This window comes from Panthera uncia (assembly GCF_023721935.1).
Source record: "Panthera uncia isolate 11264 chromosome E2 unlocalized genomic scaffold, Puncia_PCG_1.0 HiC_scaffold_19, whole genome shotgun sequence".
Taxonomy (NCBI): Eukaryota; Metazoa; Chordata; class Mammalia; order Carnivora; family Felidae; genus Panthera; species Panthera uncia.
This window is the reverse complement of record NW_026057588.1, coordinates 31,751,079-31,771,782: the sequence shown is the minus strand read 5'-3', so window position 1 is coordinate 31,771,782 and position 20,704 is coordinate 31,751,079. Positions and strand designations below refer to the sequence as shown.

At 42.1% G+C, this 20,704-nt stretch overlaps 1 protein-coding gene across 2 annotated transcripts in view; it reads right to left on the bottom strand.

Annotated features, from left to right (window-relative positions):
* Positions 1–1,399: 1,399 nt before the first annotated feature.
* RSPRY1 (ring finger and SPRY domain containing 1) overlaps positions 1,400–20,704 on the bottom strand; it is a 46,106-nt gene continuing 26,801 nt past the window's right edge. For both annotated transcript variants that reach the window (XM_049622192.1, XM_049622191.1), the window contains exons 10-15: positions 19,461–19,604; positions 14,743–14,854; positions 13,275–13,377; positions 12,785–12,937; positions 7,958–8,062; positions 1,400–4,797 (exon numbers count right to left, since the gene is read on the bottom strand). In XM_049622192.1, the coding sequence (XP_049478149.1) occupies positions 4,701–4,797; positions 7,958–8,062; positions 12,785–12,937; positions 13,275–13,377; positions 14,743–14,854; positions 19,461–19,604 (714 nt within the window). In that variant the 3' untranslated portion in view covers positions 1,400–4,700. The remainder of the gene's footprint in view (positions 4,798–7,957; positions 8,063–12,784; positions 12,938–13,274; positions 13,378–14,742; positions 14,855–19,460; positions 19,605–20,704) is intronic.

The following is a 20,704-nucleotide window of genomic DNA, read 5'->3' as shown; positions in this document are numbered from 1 at the left end:
TATCACTTCCAATGAGTTCTATTGGTCAAACAGACACAGAATCCACCCAGGTTTTAGGGGAGGGGCATAAACTTCACTTGTAGATGAGAGGGCTATCAAAGAATTTGTGGCTATTTTTAATCCACTTCATCATGTCTGGCCTTAAGAACAAATGGGCATAAAGATAATAATAGGTACCCATATACTCAGGCATGTGCTAGTTACTGTGCTAATCATTTTTTAAAGTATTTATTTTGAGAGAGAGAGCATGCACGTGAGCGAAGAGGGGGAGAGAGAGAAAGAGAGAGATTGAGAATCCCAAGCAGGCTCTGCATTCTCAGTGTAGAGCCCGACTCAGGGCTCAATCCCATGAATCTTGAGATCATGCATGATCAGAGCTGAAATAAGAGTTGGAGGTTCAACCAACTGAACCACGCAGGCACCCCGTGCTAAAAATTTATAAATACATTGTCTCTTTTTGAAATACTTGAAACTCTAGGAGAAAACAACAACAATAACAACACCCCACAATTCCTGTGAAGTATTATAATCTTCATTTTAGAGATTAAGAAAGGCTAAGCGAAATTAGAGAAAGACAAGTATCACATGACTTCACTCATATGAGGACTTCAAGACACAGAACAGATGAACATAAGTGAAGGGAAACAAAAATAATATAAAAACAGGGAGGGGGACAAAACATAAGAGACTCTTAAATATGGAGAACAGAGGGTTAGTGGAGGGGTTGTGGGAGGGGGGATGGGCTAAATGGGTAAGGGGCATTAAGGAATCTACCCCTGAAATCATCGTTGCACTATATGCTAACTAACTTGGATGTAAATTAAAAAAAAGAAAGAAAGGCTAAACAAGCTGGAACTGGGTCCAAGCTCACACCCAAGGGCATGTTTTAACTCATGCTATAAATAGCTCCAATTCCTGAGTTGTCAAATACTCCTGGAAATCAGAATGTGAAGTTTTTCTGCTGAAAACAGAAGTGGCCTTTAAAGAAAAAAAATGAAAAATTAAATATATTAAATATTTTTCATTAAGTCATTTCTTAAATCCTTTGTGGGTTAGCATTAAAAATTATTTTATTTTAGGGGCGCTTGGGTCTGGGGTGCTCAGTCGGTTAAGTGTCTGACTTCAGCTCAGGGCATCACCTTGTAGTATGTGAGTTTGAGCCCTGCGTTGGGCTCTGTGCTGACAGCTCAGAGCCTGGAGCCTGCTTCAGATTCTGTCTCTCTCTCTGCCCCTCCCCTGCTCACTCTCTTTCTCAAAAATAAACACTCCTGCTTGAGATTCTTGGTCTCTCTCTCTCTGCCCCTCCCCCCTTGTTCCTTCTCTCTCTCTCTCTCAAATAAATACATTTAAAAAGTTGTTTTATTTTAGAGAGCGAGCATGAGCAGGGGAGAGGGGCAGAGGGAGGGAGAGGGAGAGGGAGAGGGAGAGGGAGAGAGAGAGAGAGAGAGAGAGAGAGAGAGAGAGAATCTTAAGCAGGCTCCGTGCTCAGCACGGAACCCAACACAGGGCTTGATCTCACCACTGCAAGATCATGATCTGAACTGAAATCAAGAGTCGGACTAAGCCACCCAGGCGCCCTGACATTAAAAATGGTTTTAAGTGAATAATGGACAATCTTGGAAAGAGCTGATCTTAGTTGGATAGTTTGTTTCATGGATACATATTCAAGATGTTTGAAATTCATGCAAAAGTCGTTTTCTGCAAACGAAATTGATTTCTGTGATTGAATCCTGTTTCCTGGTGTGCAAATGGCACCAAATTTACTTTGCTTTATCAATCTCATTCCAAAAAGACGGCAATTCACTAAAACCTTTTTTTTTTTTGGCTGGAACCCTAGTAGCATTACCCCAATGAATCATTGGAGAAATGCCATTACTTAATCCCCCTCCCTGCCCCAGCCTAGCTTTCAATTTCTCTTAAAATGTTTACATGCAGTGCAGAATATAAAGCTGTTTATTCTCTTCCACATTGCTTGCTGTTCCCTAGTTTTTTTTCTATGTGGTCTTTCCCTTTGAAGCAGCTCCAAGATTATAACTTTGCTTCCATCCTGAATACCTTTATCAATATTGAAGTCCTTTTGTCATATGGTCTAGCAGTGAAGAATTGGAATAGACCATCTTAGGAACAAAATTCAAGGGTAGATTCCTAGAAAGCTAACAGGCTCCTGCATTCCTTTGATTTGTGACAGATTACCTATTAATTCTGTCTACTTTATCTCCACTAAATTTATAGACCACCTTCACCTCTTTGCTGGACTTCAAAGTCCCTCTACTGGTCTTACTAGTTCCATATTTTGCTTGTCCTGTCTTGTACCCCCACCCCACACCTCTCTTTTCCATTCTCCACATAGATGCCAGAGCTATCTTTTAAAATGATTTAACAAAGCACTTTAACAAAGCTTAAACTCTTTCGCTTTCTATTGAACTTGGGATAAAATACTAAATGTTTAACATGGCTTCATGAGCAATCTCCTCACCTCTCCAACATGGGAGCGTACTATTCTACCCGCTTGTTAGCTACAGGGGTCGTCCATCAGATCCTGAGGCTGAGCTCCTTTTCTCCTTCGTTAGGCCTTCACCTGTAATGCTGTGCTCCCATAGCTACATAGTCCTGGAAGCTTGTCCTCACTCAGTCTCTCTGCCTGGCCATGTCCTACTTTTTCCTTGGGAGTTTTGGGGCGCCTGGGTGGCTCAGTCGGTTGAGCGTCCGACTTCGGCTCAGGTCATGATCTCACAGCTCGTGAATTCGAGCCCCACGTCAAGCTCTGTACTGACAGCTCAGAACCTGGAGCCTGCTTCTGCTTCTGTGTCTCCCTCTCTCTCTGCCCCTAACCCACTCACATTCTGTCTCTGTCAAAAATAAATAACCATTAAAAAAAAATTTTAAAAAAGGGAGTTTTTACTAATATTACTTCCTCAAGGAGGTTTCTTCTGCCCCTCCCACCCATCTAAATTAAATCCCCCTCATTCTCTCATAGCACCCTAATCTTGTAAGGCATTAACAAACAAATATATTGTCTTCTCCCCACTACCAGCAGCTCCATGAATAGATCTGTTTTGTATACCACTTAGGCACAGTACCCAGAACATATTATGTGCTCAATAAAGATCTGTGGGATGAGTAAGTGATTACCTTTGCTTCTTAAAATCTAATACTTGATTCTCTCCTGCCCTGGAAAGTAGCCCTGAAATCGGAGAGGATGAGGTCTTGGGACCTTGGCAGCAGGCACCAATGAAAGTTGTGAAATCTTACTCAAAAAAGGCAACAAATGTTTTATTTCTTCAATGCAAATTACTGTATTCACCACAAGCTAAAGAAGAGAACATATATATATATATATATATATTTATATATATATTTGAATTTATGGAAGACTAAAGACATGGAAAAAATCCAGCACCCCAACAAGTACGGCCAGGAAGGAAATCATCTCTATAATAGGACAGTTTAATGAATTACAAACAAGAAAGGGTAGGAAAGGAGGAAAGAAAGATGTGCATTGAGTTTAAGACACTGTAAAACTCAGAAGACGTATTTACTATTCAAGTATAAACTCAGTAAGGACTTGGCATAAATTGAAAGGCAGCTGCTGAGGTACACCATTATAAAATAAGTTCTATGAATTTACAATTCTACCTTCCAATTTTCTGGGAGAAAAAACCAAACTCTTGAAGGTCTTCACCAGAGACCCTGAGAGGGATTAACACTTTTGATGAAGACATAGTCAGCAATCCATGATTGAATATACTATTCAAAAACAGGTATTTATTTAAAACAACAGGAATACGTGCTCTCAGACTGTCCTCTAAGAGTTTTTGAGACTGTTAGTTCAAGAGTTTCAAAGTATATTACTTCCAGAAACAATACTGATTAAAAAAAAATTTTAACAAAAAACAAAAAACCTGATTTGATGGTACCTTAAAAATACCCTAAATACCAAATTTTCTCCAGTCTAACATTGCAATTAATTTAAGAATTCCTCCCGCATTGTTAAAACATTTTTTCCTCACAAAATGCGGATACTGAAACTGGATAGAAACACCATGAATGTGAAAATACACCAGTTTTCTGCAGTTAAAAAAAAACTACAATGTTCTTTGGAATCACGGAAATATCAAAAATTGGGTTTTCTCCACAGTCTGTGCACCTTCTTTCGGGCCCTCCATGTTGCTTGTAGTATTGACCTGTGTGGTTCTGGTTTATAGATTCAAGTTTTGCAGGGCAATATCCACGCTTAACACACCGGGGCCTCTCTGACCGGTTGGAAGTTATGCTTAACCCAGAACCGCTGTCATTTACTTCTCCACGATGACTTCTGCCCCAAATAAAAACTTTAGAATAGGAGAGAAAACATCCTGTTAGACATTCACATGAACCCAACATGGGAGAATTCCGGTGTGGTTTCAGCACTTGGGAGGGCACTGTCTCCTAGCGTGTTCCATGGAAGTACCACAGGCCTAGCTGTTAGCACTCAGCTTTCCTTGGCCTTAAAAGGAATTTCTCAGGGCTGGCAAGTTGGGTTAGATTCTAAGAGAATTTTGTCTTTGACAAACTACCATTTTTAGCATAAAATCTGGCCATGGCTATAAGTTTCAATGTGCGCACAACTGATTAGAGATGTTTTTTTTTTTCTTTGTTTTTTCTCTTCAACATTGGCTGGAATTGAGTAGAAATAAGTCCATGATGCCTCTTCACATGTGTCATGAAATATGAGAAATCTGTCTGACTCTAGACACTATTTCTTTGCGACACAACGGGCAGGTCTCCAGTTGCAAGGCACAATCCATGCACAGGTCACTAAAGAGAAAGATACAAGTGCCAGTTAGGTTAATGCTTCAGGAGGTCAAACTGACAATGTGCCAACTCAGTCTAAAATATTAACAAGCTGGCTAATTGAAAGGGTAATCATTACACATGGTTAAAAAACGAAGCAAATATATGAACAAACAAGTCTCTCTCTCATTTCTGATCCTCCCTCATCCTCTTGTGAGGAGTAAGTAAAAAGTTCAAGTATATTCTCCCACCAAGTCTGTATGTACACGAAAAAAACTTACAGACGTGTATGGTAGGTTGAAACACGACACGCTTTGTTTCCCAGACAGCCACTTATCCCAATATCAAACAGTCCATCTTGCACTGCAGATTTGACACGAGGCTTTTATATGTGAAATTTTCACTTGCGGTTAGTTCTATTTCTGGGTTTCTATTCTGTTCTCCACAGTTCTGCCATTCTTTTTATATATGGGGAGCGAACTATTAGCATTTATTTTAATATATCTTAAGATGTGGTAGGTAGTTTGGTCCCCTCTGTAACTCTTCTCTTTCAGAATTTTCTTGTCTTATTTATAGCATGGAAGTTTTTACTTATTTCTTTTAATTAAAGTTTTTAATTTATTTTAAGAGAGTGAGCTGGCAAGCAGGGAAGGGGCAGAGAGGGAGAGAGAGAATCCCAAGCAGGCTCCACGCTGACAGTGTGGAGTCTGACACGGGGCTCCAATGCACGAATCGTGAGATTGTGACCTGAGCTGAAATCAAGAGTCGGATGCTTAACCGACTGAGCCACCCAGGTGTCCCAGCACACAAGCAAGCTTTTAAACTAGCATTTCTATTTTCAGAAGAAAAAAAAAAGTTAACCCAGATTAAACTTACGGTTTAGAGAAAAGTGTCACCTTTAAAACACCAACAGGACTTCCTATCCAAGAACAGACCCATTTATTCAAATCTTATCTTGCATTCTTTAGTAGTTTAAAAGTTTTCTTCTCATAGGCACCACATATTTCTTGGTACGTATGCTTAGACAGCCCTTGTTTATTTTTTTTATGTACTTGTTTAAGTAATCTCTATACCCAAAGTGGGGCACGAACTCACAATCCCGAGATCAAGAGTTGCATGCTCCACTGAGTGAGCCAGCTGGGTGCTCCTGGCCTGGAGAGGTTTAAATAGAATCTATCCAGTCCCTCAAGGTTTGAAAGAATTATCAGTGAAACCATCTGGGCTTAGTGCTTGGGGCAGAGGGAATGGAGGGCAAATATACCTTTGATAATCATTTCAATTTTCTTCTACGGTAATAGAAATGCCTAGGTTGTCCATTTCTTCCCAGGGTCAGCTCACGACATTCAGTTTATCCGGATTTCCTTTCTTAACCCTTTAAAATTGTTGTTGCTGCTGAAAGTTGAGCTAACTTTTCTTATAACTCTTTACATTTCCTCTTCCAATCCTGTTTTGTATATATCTATTACGGAGGCTAAGATACCTGGTTCTAAGTTTTTAGATTTCAGCCCTCATTTACAAGTGCTCATTGTGAGCAAACCCACTGAGAAGCCCAGAGAGCGCGAAGACGAGTTAAGACCAGATACTGCTCTTTGGGATTTTAACATCCTCCCACAAACAAAGATCAAAAGGGGTATCGAGATATCCATCCTTTAAACTTTGCATCTGCCTGTGAGGCCCTAATAACTAAAACCTTCAAAGGTGCTCAAACTGAGAATTCTAGGCTGCAGAGTCGATACCAAGGAAACAGCTACCGCTGGAGTCACCGTGCCTTTCTTTTCGAAGAGAAACTGGTACAGTGAGCAGTGACATAAGATACACAGCATGCACCTCCCTTATCAGCCAATTAGATAACAACCCACTGCAAAAGCTGGCAAGGTAGAGTGAAGGGCCTAGACTAAGCCACACCTGGAGGTGACAATTGGGGTCCATCACTCAGACTCTGGACCCTCAGGAGCTCTGGTGGCTAAAGCTCTGTCAAAAATAAGAGCAGGGCAGGAGAGAGGATGTGCTGAGTTACAGGGAGCTGGCCTGGAAGACTGGCCCGGGCACTGCTCACCCACAGTCAGCACACATGCCTGGGCCAGGTCAGGGCCAGCCCGCCGCCCAGCTCCTCTTTCTGTTTCCTTTCTAAAATTTATTTAAGTAGACTCTGTGCCCAGCGTGGAGCCCAATGCAGGGCCTAACCGACTGAGCCACCCAGGTGCCCCATCTCTTTCTGCTTCCAAACTCGGTTGGGAGGCCTTCTTGGGGACATCATACTTGCTGCTCTTGCTGATGTTTAGACACTGTTCTACAGGATCCAGGGTGCCTTCTAGTTCAACTTGGCTACATGGGAGGGAGGTGCTGCCTTCTCAATGGTTAGAGGGTTAAGTAGCTAGTAAATGAGGAGGCCCTAAAAATAGAGCTAAAAGGGATTTCCCAAGAGGATCATAAGTAGTATTAGGCCTTTTACATTTTGTAAAACTGTATTAAAATATAGTACTGAGTAAACAAGATAAAAACAGAGGCCTTCCATCAAACAGCTTCTTCTATTTCAGGTACTTTCTGGAAGACAGCCATGAACTGTCTGGCAAACTCGAATTTCTCAGCCCACTTTGTATATAATAAACCTTAAAGAACAGCTATGGAACTGGTAACATTGTGTGGGGTACAAGGGTAGACAGCCCAAGACGGGCTGCAAAGACACACAGATTATTCTGAGCTGAAAACAATCAAGGTCCAAAAGACTCAGGAAGAAACTTTGACCTCCCTGCAACTGCCTAAAAAGAATTTAAATAGAGGACCTGTTACCAGGAAGAGAGTTATTAATAAGAGATTCCTCTTTACCTAAGAAACATATCTGCACAACGGGGCAACCTTTGTTTTCCGAACATCCCCTCTGCTTCCTGCTAAGGGCTTTCCTTCCCTTTTTACCCCCAGACCCCTACCCCCTTCCTTAACTGAGGACGACATGCATACCTCATTTTGCCTGTCTTTGGAATTTCATGTCTGTGTGGATTCCCCATGTGCACGTAACTACATTTGATTCTCTCCTGTTAATCTGTATCATATATATTTAATTCTTAGTCCAGTTAGAAGAACCCTGGACAGAGGAAAATTTCTTCCTCTCTGATAACCATAAAAACAAGAATAGGATGATTGCCTAATGTAATACAAAAAAGAAGAAATGAGCAAACCCTCTTACCTGTGTCCACATGGCTTCAACTGTGTGTCTGCTACTTCGTCACAACACAGGGAGCAGCAGTTTTCCCGGATGCTGACTTGCTTCAACAGAGCAAGACGCCGGTGCCTGAGTAGAAAGTGTAGTTTACAACTTATTTGGTCAACAAATCAATGGGCCTATGAGCAGTGATGCATATGAAATGCTGTGAAAATGCTCTGTCCGTGTGAAGTATGCTACGCACTCCTTAAGCTTTGTTCAGGAAGGTTTGCACACACGCATCTCATTTCAACCTGACAGTGATTTTCTACAGTAGAGAATGACACAGATGTGATCAATCCCATTTTATAGGCAAAGAAACAGTTCATGGAAGCGATCTGCATAAGGTCAACACATGGGAAACAGATTCAGGAATCAAATGCCAACCTTTTGGTTCTCAGACTAGTACTCTTTGTTTCACCAGCAAATTTTCACCTTTGAGTCACAGAGCTCTGAGAGTCTGAAGAAAAGCAGCGGAGTCTTTCCCACGAAAAATGCACACACACAAGTTTCTATACAGTCTCAGGTGCTTATGATAGGCCAGCACAGACTCTTCTGGAAGTCCACACACCTCAGGTTAGAATCCTTGCATGACGCTTCCACTCAGTTTGAAATGGAAAAGTGGACAGGCAGAACCGCTTTGCTAAAAGTGCAGCCCTGACAGCCAGGGGGCAAGAGAAACATGAAACATTCATTCTCTTCACTTCAGGCCTTACCAAGTGACAGACACTGGCCTGAGCCTGGAGACTCAGCAGTGAAGAGAGGACTAAAAACATATATGCCTGCCTTCAGAGAGCTTACACTCCAGTGAAGGGAGACAGAAAGAAACCAGGTAAAAAAGTAAAATATATACAATTTTAAGCGCTGATGAGCAGTATGAAGAAAAATAAAGCAGGGAGAAGAGTAAAGGCAGTGTGTATAGAAGCAGGGAGGTACAATTTTAAATATGACAGCCAAGGAAGATCTCACTCAGGTGACATTTAAGATATGAAGGGAGCGAGGGATTGAGTCTTGTGGATATCTGGAGAGACACCATTTGTGATATTATGATTTGTAATAAATACATATTTGGTCTTCGTCTGGGTTCCTGGCACAGAGGTCCTAAAACCCTGGGAATTCTCTAAGAGATGAGAGCAATAGATGTCTTTTGTTATGTTAATTAGGCAGCTTTGACAAGCCCCCAGGTAACCTAAGTTTGGGGCTGGCTGCCAGGGGAACCAGCATTGTAATCAGTGAGCTGGAACTTTCATTCCTCCCCTCACCTCCCAGTGGGGCAGAGGGGCTGGAGATTGAATGTACTCACTAATGACCAATGTTCTCATCAACTATGCCTCTGTAATGAAGCCACCAGAGAAACCCCTAAGGGGACCGTTTGAAAATCTTCAAGGTTGGTGAACATGTGGAGGTTTGGGGAGATGGTACACTCACAGGTCATGGAGGCTGCTTCCCACATGCCTGTCCTCTGCACTGCTTCCACCTGTCCCTGGATTAAATCCTTTTATAATGAACTGGTAGTCAGTCTAGGAAAGAAACTACTTTCCTAAGTTCTGTGAGCCACTCTAGCAGGTTAATCAAACCTGATGAGGGGGATCATGGGAACCTTCAATTTACAGCCAGTCAGCCAGAAGCAAATATAGAAACCTGAACTTGCGACTGGCATTTAAAGTAGGGGTAGGGGGCAGCCTTGTAGGAATGAGACCTTAACTTGTGGGACCTGACACTGACTGTCTCCAGTCAGGCAGTGTCAGAATTGAGTTAATTGCTTGGTGGTGTTGGAAAACACACACTGGCCCATTCTAGCAGCAAGAACAGCAAGTGCAAAGGCCCTGAGGCTATAATAGATCTGGTATGTTTCAGGAGCAGCAAGGAGGCCAGGGTGGCTGAATAAGGAGCATGAACAAGTGGGAGAGGGTAAGTAGGAGGTAAAGTCAGAGAAGTAATAAAGGAAGGAAGGGGACAAATCATGTAGAACCTGGGAGGTCACTGTAAGGATTTAAGCTTTTATCTTAAGTGAAACGAGAAGCTACTAGAGTCTTGTGAGCAGAGAAGGGCATGATCTGATTTAAGTTGTAACAAAATCATTCTGGAGGCTGTGTTGAATAGACTGAAGGGGGTCTAGGTAGGAACAGGGAGACTAGCTAAAGGGAAAAAAAAAAAAAGGCAGCTTGGACGATGGTAGCAGGAGTGAGGGTGACAAGCTGTAGTTGCATGTGGGATATATTCCGAAGGCACAGCCCACAGTATTTTCTGAGTAGGATGTAGGAATGGTGGAAAGTAACGTGTCAAAGAACCTCTAGGATTATGGCCAGGGAACCTGGAATGACAACGGAGCTCAGACAAAGGAAGACAGTAGTTCCCCTCTAACCCTGTCTGTGACTAGGTTCACCATATAGTCTGTTTTTCTTTTGTGTGTATTTAAGTTTCCAAATAATAAAAAGGTTAAGAAGGAGAAAAAAAAAAGAGTGAATAAATGAATGAGAATTAGAGACAGAGAGTATATACAGAGAGTATATAGAGCAATTTACAAAATCCCAGAAAGCAACAGGGCCATGATCTCCTACCATGAAGCCAGAAAGGAATATATTCCAGTGGATAAACAAACACAAGCCGAATGTAAGCTTTTGGAACACAGGCTGAAAATATTAACAGCATAGGAAATGGTCTCAGGCACATTCACACCTAATGCCACAATGAGGTGCAACTGAGATGTTAAAGAGGTGAAAGACAGTGGCAGGTTTCTGTGCCGTGGAGGACGCCACTCAATGAGCCTCCAGCAACTCCCGTGTTGGTGTCACTGTCAGAGACAGTGCAACGTAAGATGCCCTAACCTGGAACTCTGCTCTTACTCAAGGCAGGCTGCATCTGGGTGCTGACCTGACAGGGTACTGAGTACTTGGAAGCTGCCCGTAAAAGGAGACTTTTGAACAGCTGGCACCTATTGCCATCTGACTTTCACAAAGCTTAATTCTGCAGGGGGTGGTCCTCTAAATGCTGTTGCTGTTTTAACTAAGGCCAGCCTCCAGGGGAACTCCTGGAGCCTGCCCTCACTTTTCAGGGTATACGTCACAAGGCAGGTTTAGTGATGGGCCGCCTCCAGTGAGACAGGCTAAATTAAAAAGGAATGAGGTATGAACAGACAAGAGAGGTATTACTTCAGACTTTCACTAAATTCAAGAGGAATTTAAAGTTCATAATCTCTGTCAGGCACCAACACAAGTTGAAGGGAAGTTCTAGGAATGAACCTCAGGTCCCTGAGCTGGTATGTAAGGGGCCCTTCTGTTCTTGTGATATTACGGAGGTTCTGCCATAGCAGGCAATGCTGCTGGGTCACTCTGTGACCTTTTCTGGTTCGTTTGCAAATTGTTGAGCCGCTCTTCAGGCTTGAGACACTACGTCCAAGGTGAAGCATGGCCCAGAAGGGCTGTTTATAGACCTGCTTTTTGAGCCAAAACAGGAGCTAGGATTATAACAGTATGTTACATATACCTTCCGGGGCATGACAGCCCAACACTGACCGCACCATGGCCAGTGTGATCTCTGTCATTGATATAATACATGTGGCAAGAATCCCCTTCCCCACAGGGATCTAGAAAACTGCTGTTAAAAAATGATAAGCTTTGGTTCATATTGTGAAACAAGCTTCAAGTTCAGATCATTACCAGGAAGCAGCTTGAGTCTTTCTCAGCTTAAGGAACAGACCACGTTCATCTCATAAGAAAGAAAAGCAGATACTCTTCCAAGGAGATAACTAATGTCTATCACACTTTTTGGCAAAGAAAGGCTGTGGAATTTTATGCAAGATGGCATTCACTGTCCTAATGGCTGTAGAACAGTGCTGGTAGTGCAACAGTATGTTTCTGGAGCGCCTGGTTGGCTCAGTCGGTTGAGCGTCCAACTTTGGCTCAGGTCATAATCTCATGCCTCATGGGTTCGAGCCCTGCATCAGGCTCTGTGCTGACAGCTCAGAGCCTGGAGCCTGCTTCAGATTCTGTGTCTCCCTCTCTTTCTGCCCGTCCCCTGCTTCATGCTCTCTGTCTCTCAAAAATAAAGAAATGTTTAAAAAAAAAAAGAGAGAGAGAGAGAAGTATGTTTCAACAAACTCCAAAGTTAAAAGCATATCTGCTAAAAAATGTACTTGATTTCCTAATGTTTAAGATTTTTCATTGACATTCAGGTAAAGTTAGTTTGCAGTTTGTGTGTTTGTGCATGTGTTATATTGCCTGGTTTTTATACCGATATTATTTAGCTCATAAAAATTATTTGGAAGTGCTCTTTCCTTCTGGTTCTGAAACATTTTAAATAGTGATATTTAAATAGTTATCTTTTATTTAAAAATGTGGTGAAGGGTGCCTGAGTGGCTCAGTCAGTTAAGTGTCCGCCTCTGCTCAGGTCACGATCTCGAAGTTCATGAGTTTGAGCCCTGTGCCGGGTTCTGTGCCGACAGCTCAGAACCTGGAGCCTGCTTTGGATTCTGTGTCTCCTTTTCTCTCTGCCCCTCCCCCACTTGTACTCTGTCTCCATCTCCAAAAATAAATACATTAAAAAAAAAATGTGGTGGAAATCTCCTGTGAAATCACCCAGGTCTGGTGTGTTTTGGGGGACATATCTCTTACTTCATTTCAATTAATTTTGTAATAATAACTGGTTAGTTTATATCTCTTCCGGGATTTGTTTGAGTAATTTATATTTCCTAGGAGGTCATCCATTTTATTCAGGTCTTCAAAATTATTTGTAAAAAGTCTTTCAGGAACTGTTTCAGCTTCTTATGAGATGCACGTGAAAGTCTACAGTTAGTCTAAGCAGATTCCTTACCTTGGCAAAATGATTTTCTCTTCAGCTGTGAGGAAGGCGTAGTCATTAAAAGTGCTAAATTTCATAGATGGTGGATATTTGAATGGTTTCGCTCCAAAATTGAACTCACATTGTTGATATGACATGAAACTAGCTGCAGCAAAAAATCCAGATCTACAAGTGAAAAGGAGTACAGAGGTCAACAGAATTCATGAAAACAAAGTAAAGCTCATACATGGAAGTGGTTTTTAGACATTATCCCCTAGTAGAAAGGAAGGGTAATGGATTCTGTTTACTAACCTAGACAGGACTGTGACCCTGACAATGTCCTAACCTCATCTTCTTATATTAAGCTTCAGGATGGTTATAGATACGATCAAATGGGTCCTTAATTACTCTAAATAAAATGATTTCTCATCACAACTGACTACATAAATGGACAAAGTCTTTTTCTGGAGAAAAGTGAATTCCATGCATCTACTCAAATTTTTGACTGAGGAAAGCTACTTACACAGTAGATGAAAAGACTTGCTTCTCAGGAGGCAGCTGGTTGCCATTTAAAAAGAAGATCATTTGCTTTTCATTCAAGTCTAACAGAAATCCTACTGTGTCTCCTACAGGAGAAAGTGAAACATGCTAAGGGTTAGGGTGTATACTACTACCAGGATTCTGCTCAGTGTCTCAAGGGTTTTAGTCATTGTATCAAGTCAAGTCTGCATCTGTAGCTATGTATCAACACATTTCACCAGTCTTGCTTCTTCTGCAACTGGTCTAATATTTTAGACTACGATTAAGAAGAAAATGCTGCTGGGGCACTTGGGTGGCAAAAAAGAGCACGGATTCTCTCCCTCTCTGCCCCCTGGCACACATACTCACTCACTCTCTCTCTCTCTCTCTCTCTCTCTCTCAAAATGAATAAATTTCACACACAAAAAAATCATGTTATTTAATAACCTGGAAATCTGTTCAAGGCATAGGAGTGAGACAATAACAAAAAACACATACACCAAGTTTTAAGTGTTTAAAAAAAAAAAAAATCTCTGGATGGAGGAATTATAAGGGATTTTCATTTTACTCCTTTCCCCTATTTCCCAAATTTTTATGCTAAACATATTACTTCAGTAATCTTTTTTAAAATTATTAGAAAACAAAAATGAGACAGTCTTTGCTGACAGTGCCTCTTTTTTTTTTTTCTTAAGTATTTATTTATTTATTTTGAGAGAGAGCATGAGCAAGGGAGGGGCAGAGACCAAGAGGGAGAGACAGAGAGACAGAATCCCAAGTAGGCTCCATGCTGTTAGCATGGATCCCAGCACGGGGCTCGACCTCACGAACCGTGAGATCATGACCTGAGCCGAAATCAAAAGTCAGACACTTAACCGACTGAGCCACCCAGGTGCCCTCAACTCATCCTTAAAAGCTGCTCTAGTGGGGCCCAGAATGTGGCCACTGAATAGTGCCTATTCCATAGCCACCTGGCCTCTAAAAATATCCTCATTTTACTGGCATTACAATATCAGTGTCCTCAATATCTCCCTGAATGCTTTGATTCAAAGCATGTATCTAGAGGGGCGGCTGGCTGGCTCAGTTGGTGGAGCGAGTGACTCCTGATGTTGGGGTTGTGAGTTCAAGCCCCAGTTGTGTATAGAGATTACTTAAAAATAAAATCTCAACAAAGGAAAAAAAAAAAAAAGCATATACCCAGAGAGAAAACTAGAATTCATATTAATCTTATCATTTTCCCCACTCAATTAAGAATTCTATAGTCTGAAATGCTTTTGCAAAAGGAAGGGCTCTACCAGAGGTGAACTTATCAGAACGCTGTTTACATCTATGAGGGGGAATACAAAGGCTCATATCCCTTTTCATGTTACATCTTCTTCCATTAAAACATTTTAAGGCCCAACATAATAGATGCCTTCATCATAACCAGATGTCTGGACCCAGTTGATAAATTCATGACAGAGAGGAACGGGTACCTTCTTTCCAGCACGGGTGTAGATGAGGCTTACTCCTGGCATTGTACCAAATCAGCTGCCGGCAGCCGTCGTAGGCACAGGAGTATTCATCGTCCCCAATGCCATAGCCTTCCTGGAGGGAGATAGGGCCCAGAAGATTAGCAAGGCTCTGCCTGCTGCGTTCTGAGAAAAGACGGTGTGTCTTTTGTAACCATAGACCTGGTGGCTGGAATTCTAAGCTTTCCGGATGAAGGGAGCCTATGGTTCTTAGAAGATACCAAAATGCTGACCCGGAAGCCTGGCTCTCCATGACTGGATAATGACCTCACCAACAAATTTGTTAGTTCTTTTAATTCTCATGAGCCACCATGAGGCTGATGGCATCCTGCTCCACTTTAAGAGGAGATAAAGGCTCAGAGAGGTCAACCACATCACCCAAAGACAAATCATTACTAAGAAAGCCACGTTTGGACCTTGGACTCTTCTGATCCTAAGAATGGTGTGCTTTCTACTTCACTGTGGCTGGGAAAACAACTTTCTTGCATGTAGTAGACTTCAAAACAACCACATACACGGAGATTTCAAAACTGGACACAAGAAAAAGGTTATAGTGGGCAGTCAGCTAATAGCTATTTGGAGGTGGGCTCAACTCGAGCATCATACAAGTCCTCGGCAGCTTCTTTTATTTCTTATTGCCTTTTAATTATTTCACAATTATTTTATTGTTAAAAGGGTGGATGGGATCTTAAATTATTTTAAGTGCTTATGAAAAAATAGAACAAACAGAAGAAGCATGCAGATCAGACAATTGCTATCTTTAAAGGTTCATGGTGAAAGATTCTTAGTGGGCCAAATCCAAGTAAGATTTCAGGTCCTTGGTGATGTTCTGCTTGTTCTCTGGAATAAACAATGCAGTGAGGAGATCAGAGAAAAGGCTCAAACATATTCCTTGACTACTTCGGACTACAATATACTGAATTCTCATGAGTGTTCTCCAAAGTGAGGCTTCTGAACCAGCTGTTCTGAATGCACTATTCAGATTATTCAAGAGTTAAATGAACTTTCATCTACCTGTCTTTAGGCAGAGAAGAAATTCATCAGTTGACTAGAAAGAATACCTCGCTATCCCTCCTTTCCAAGCCTGAACAAGGAAAAATTGTTTTTTATTTTATGCGTGTTGGTCATAGGCAAAAGGCAAGCAATTCACTTTCTAATGTACTACCAAGTCCTCTGTGGAACAACGTGAAGACATTCCTAGAAGATTTCTAGCCAGAAGAGTTGGTTAAGATCAGACTTTTACCATGCAATGTCTTCCATGCCAGGATGAATTTCACTGGAGAGTGGCACTGTGGGACAAAGGTGGAACTGTAATAATTTCAACCAGAGCTCAACGTCTACAGGTTAAGAAGTAGGTACTTCTACCAAGCAGAGATACACTTGGAAAAATCCCTTTGAGTTGACATCTCTGAGAGCGAGCTAGATGCCCTACACCCTCTGTCAACCTGAAAACATTCCCAGCAGGATTGTGGTTTCCAGCTGAGACAGATAAATGGGAGAACAGGGTAGCTAGCTTAGTACTTGGAGTAATAATTTTGATATGCTTGTTTACGGTCATGTATATTTTAGTAACGGAAACATTACTGAAAACAAAAAGTTTAATCCATAGCTTGCCATTCAGGAAATATTTTGAATTCTTTCCCCTTTTTTTTTCTGCTGTCCAGCATCCCAACCCCTTCCTGTTTTAGGGAATTTAATGAAGATACAATGTCCTGCCTCCCGCTCAGGAGTTGGAGGGGTAGGATTTAACCTAGGCTTGGCCAGCTGGATCCGTCCAGCAGACACCTAGCGTGGTAGGAGTGACCCACACGGAGGAATGGTTAGGACTGGTTTGTGGCAGAAATGTTGGCATCTTAGCGCCTAAAACACTGGCTGTTGTACTTCCTGTCTCTTGGCTCTCTGATGTTGCCTTGGTGCCTGTCTAGTTCCCAAACTCCTCAACAGCCTGGGAGTTCCCAATAGGCTTCCGAGTTATTCCCCTTTTCTGTTTCAGAAAGCAGACTCATTTTCTCCAAGGGACGAGGCTACTCCAGGGGAAGGAGCATGGGTTATCTTGACCAGGGTCTCGATTCTTCTCTAGCACTTGGAGGCCAGATGACTTCGGGTAAGTTTCTAAATTTATTTGTCTGAACCTCACTCTCATCTTTAAATGAGAGAATAATACCTTCCCAAACTCTCAAAAAGATTAGAGATAGTACGCGAAAGTATGGTAGATGTTCATGAAAAGGCAAAAGTTATTTCAGATAACTCAAAATGCACCCTTAAAAACTTGTTTCACCCAAACCTCCATAAAAATACACAAGACCAACTATTCTGTAGGTGACCTGAACAAGAACCGTCCTTAAGCTTCTCATGTGAATGAGAGCCCAACACTTTTATCATCCTTTCAAAACTGAAGCCCAAGCAGTAAGAGTTAAAAGAAGAGGCACTGTGGATTGACTTCAAGTCATTAGAGACTGTGTGTATCCTAGGGATGACTTATTGCATAAAACCACACCCTATTTATAGAAAAAAAAAAAAAAATCAGAATTACCAGAACGTCCATTTGAAGCAAAGTTGTAAGTATGGCAACATGATTAAAATCCTACGTTTGGGAAAAGAGGTATCAGACTTCATTGACTTCTAATAGAGAATCAACAAGTACTTAGATCAGGAAAAAAATGTTTTTTGATTAAAAAACATTTTTTTTAATTTATTTATTTTGAGAGGAGAGAGAGCACACACACTGGGGAGGGGCAAAGAGATGGGGAGAGACAGAGAATCCCAAGCAGGTTCTGCACTGTCAGCACAGAACTCGACGCAGGACTCGAATTCATGAACCATAAGATCATAACCTGAGCTGAAACCAAAGAGGTGGATGCTTAACAGACTGAGCCACCCCGGCACCCCTGGTTTTGATTTTTAAAGGAAGAAATTAAAAGTCTGTCAAGCAATTTAGAGGATAGGAAAACAGCATTTTAAGGATCTTAATTTGAGGAGCCAAAGTTTCTGCAATGATATGGCAGAAATTAGTGGCAGCCTCACTGGTAAATAATAAAAAATTTTAATATTAAAAAAAATTTACAATATCAAGAATTAGATATACTACACATAGACTCATGGGCGGCGGGGGCGGGGGGGTACGGTGGTGGTGCTGCCGCCAAATGACGAGAAACAAATGTCCTAGAGCTTCCTCCCTAGAGATTTCCATCTTTCTTCTAGTTCTGGAACAACTTTTTTTACACCCAAATGAGGAACCTAGCTAATTCTCTGAGATTCTTTCCGTTTTCAAATGCAAAGAAGATGACTCTTATAGAACAGGAAGGAGCCTGAATTCTAGTCCAATATTCTTTAGGTCCTCCCAGTCTCCATTTGTCCTATGTGAAATGGACGTGGTGGCAGTACAGGCTGCTGTGGGAGTCAGAGGAAGGGCTCCAAAATGACAACGCTCTGGAAACAAACCTTTTTGCCCCCTAAGGTCTAAAAAATTGTCTTCGGGACCTCCTTTGGGTCAGATTGTCAGGATAATTGATGCTACCTGCTTTAAATCAGTGCCCAAGGTGGGAAGTAAGAGACTAACCAGCACTGTTCTCCAGACCCGTGTACTTCTGACCACATGGTGCCACAATAAAGCCTCACGCATCCAGGTGTTAATTAAGGTGCTGTCAATGAGGAGGCCCTTCATCAGAGAAAGGTCCCGACAAAAGCAACAGCAGACTGGGGTCTAGTTTTCTATCCTGGACAAGAATCTGACCTCTCCACTGACTCTCTTCCTCCAGTTGTCTCTCCAGCAAGGAGTTTAGTAAAAGGCCATGCACAATTCTAAGATGCTACACAGCCTTGCTGAAACGGTCCTTCCGAAACTATACCTATAGCAGGCAAGCAGAGTTTGGTTTTGTTGGTTCACTTCTATCACCCAACCTAGCACCTTACAGATGGGAGACTACTGTTTAAATTAGCAAAATAATCCAAAGTGTTTTCCCAGTTCAAAGGGTAAAAATCATACATCCACACAAAAGATTCCAGATCAAAACTGGATTGATTCCAAACAGCTTAAAATTGGAAAAACACAAGAAAGTCGATCAGGCTGGGCATCAGAAGGGCATAAATTGGCAAGAAATTAGTATCTACAGGAAAGAGAGGAAGCCCTGCCCTCACACTCGAGCAGCGGTAGCTGAATCCTGCTTCTTCTAGTGGAATTTATCTTCCCTCTTACCTGCCAGCTTTCTACAACAAAAGATAAATACTAAATATTGAAAACAAATGTGCCTACCAATCACAAGATAAAAGTCAAGTTAAAGAAGTCAAGCCAATATTTAGTATTTTATGAAAGGAAGAGAATTCCTACAAGTTTCTTAAAGCTTAAATGCAAGGTAAAAGTCATGCTGGGTCCCAATACGAAAACCAAGCCAGCAATGTGGCTGGGGGAGGAGACACCCTACAGAGACAAAGGACACAGCCAACCTGTAGGTAAAAACGAATGTGAACTTGAAACTCGAGGGGGAAAAAAGCTGACGGGCGGTTTCACTTGTGTTTTGCTTTTTCTGAATCCATTCGGCACCCCCTGTGCGAGGGATCTGGCAGCACGTGGTGCACCCCGAGGCACGATGACGCTGCAAGCCTACCTGAAAAAGCCGTGTCCTCCACCCGCTCACCAAAAGCCTGAGGTTGGCCCTGTTCACACAGTTCTCTAGGGTACTCACGTGATTGAGAAATTTGCTGTCTCGCGTGGCCCAGCCGATCTGCATGACGCCAGAAGTGACCACAGTGACTTCGTAGTACCACACCCCAGCATCCACGCAGAAGGTGCAACGCACGCTTTCAAAAGAGGAAGCATCACAGCGAGCCTGGCAAAACCAAAGCGGGTCATAGTCTACCATCAATGCCTGGAGACCACCAAAGACAAGTGACTGCTCAGAGGTGGAGTCTTTTTCCTTATCGAAGCTTCTGGTGGATGGTCATTTCCTTCTCTGTGCATCCCCAGGTACAAAAAGTGCAAAACAGAATGAAGCACACTCTGTTTTATGGTTTTATCCCCAAGGAGTCCTAACAGGGTTGAAAGGCCTCAAAGATGGCCACAGGAAGAATTAACGAGGGCTCCTGCTTCTTTTTGAAGTACTTACAGGTATTTACCTTCACAGTGGAATCTTTTACAGATGCATTAACATGGCCTTAACCTGCACTTGTTAGTATGGAGACAGAGAAGGACATTGAAGGGTATAAGACGGGATACCCCAAGATAATTTAAAGCAGAAAACTACGGAGGCATTTGGCAATACGCAAGATCAAAGAGCTGTCTGCAGCCACTCTTCAAACAGTTCTTTAATCTTGACATGTCTAGTGACTTATGGTGCCTTCTTGTACAGAAGCAGCGTTCACCAACGTGCACCACAAAATCGGCAACATTTCCAACACACAGGGAAGAGGGGGAACATTAGACAGAATACAACTGGTTATGCAGGGATTTAAAAAGGAAGGGCTTCTTTAGGAAACACTAGTCTTTGTACCTTTAGCTGAATAAAATGGCAGAGATTGAAAACAGACATATTTACATCAAATTTTCTTTCTTTTTAAAAAAAAAATTTTTTTTAAATGTTTTTATTTTTATTTTTGAGACAGAGAGAGACAGAGCATGAGCAGGGGAGGGGCAGAGAGAGGGGGAGACACAGAATCTGAAGCAGGCTCCAGTCTCTGAGCTGTCAGCACAGATCCCGATGCGGGGCTTAAACTCACAGAGTGTGAGATCATGACCTGAGCTGAAGTCGGACACTCAACTGACTGAGCCACCCAGGCGCCCCCATCAAATTTTCTATAGAGAACAAACAATTGCTGGAGGGGAGGTGGGTGGAGGGATGGGTTAAATGGGTGATGGACATTAAGGAGGGCACTGGTTGTGATGAGCATTGGGCGTTGTATGTAAGTGATGCATCACTAAATTATATACCCG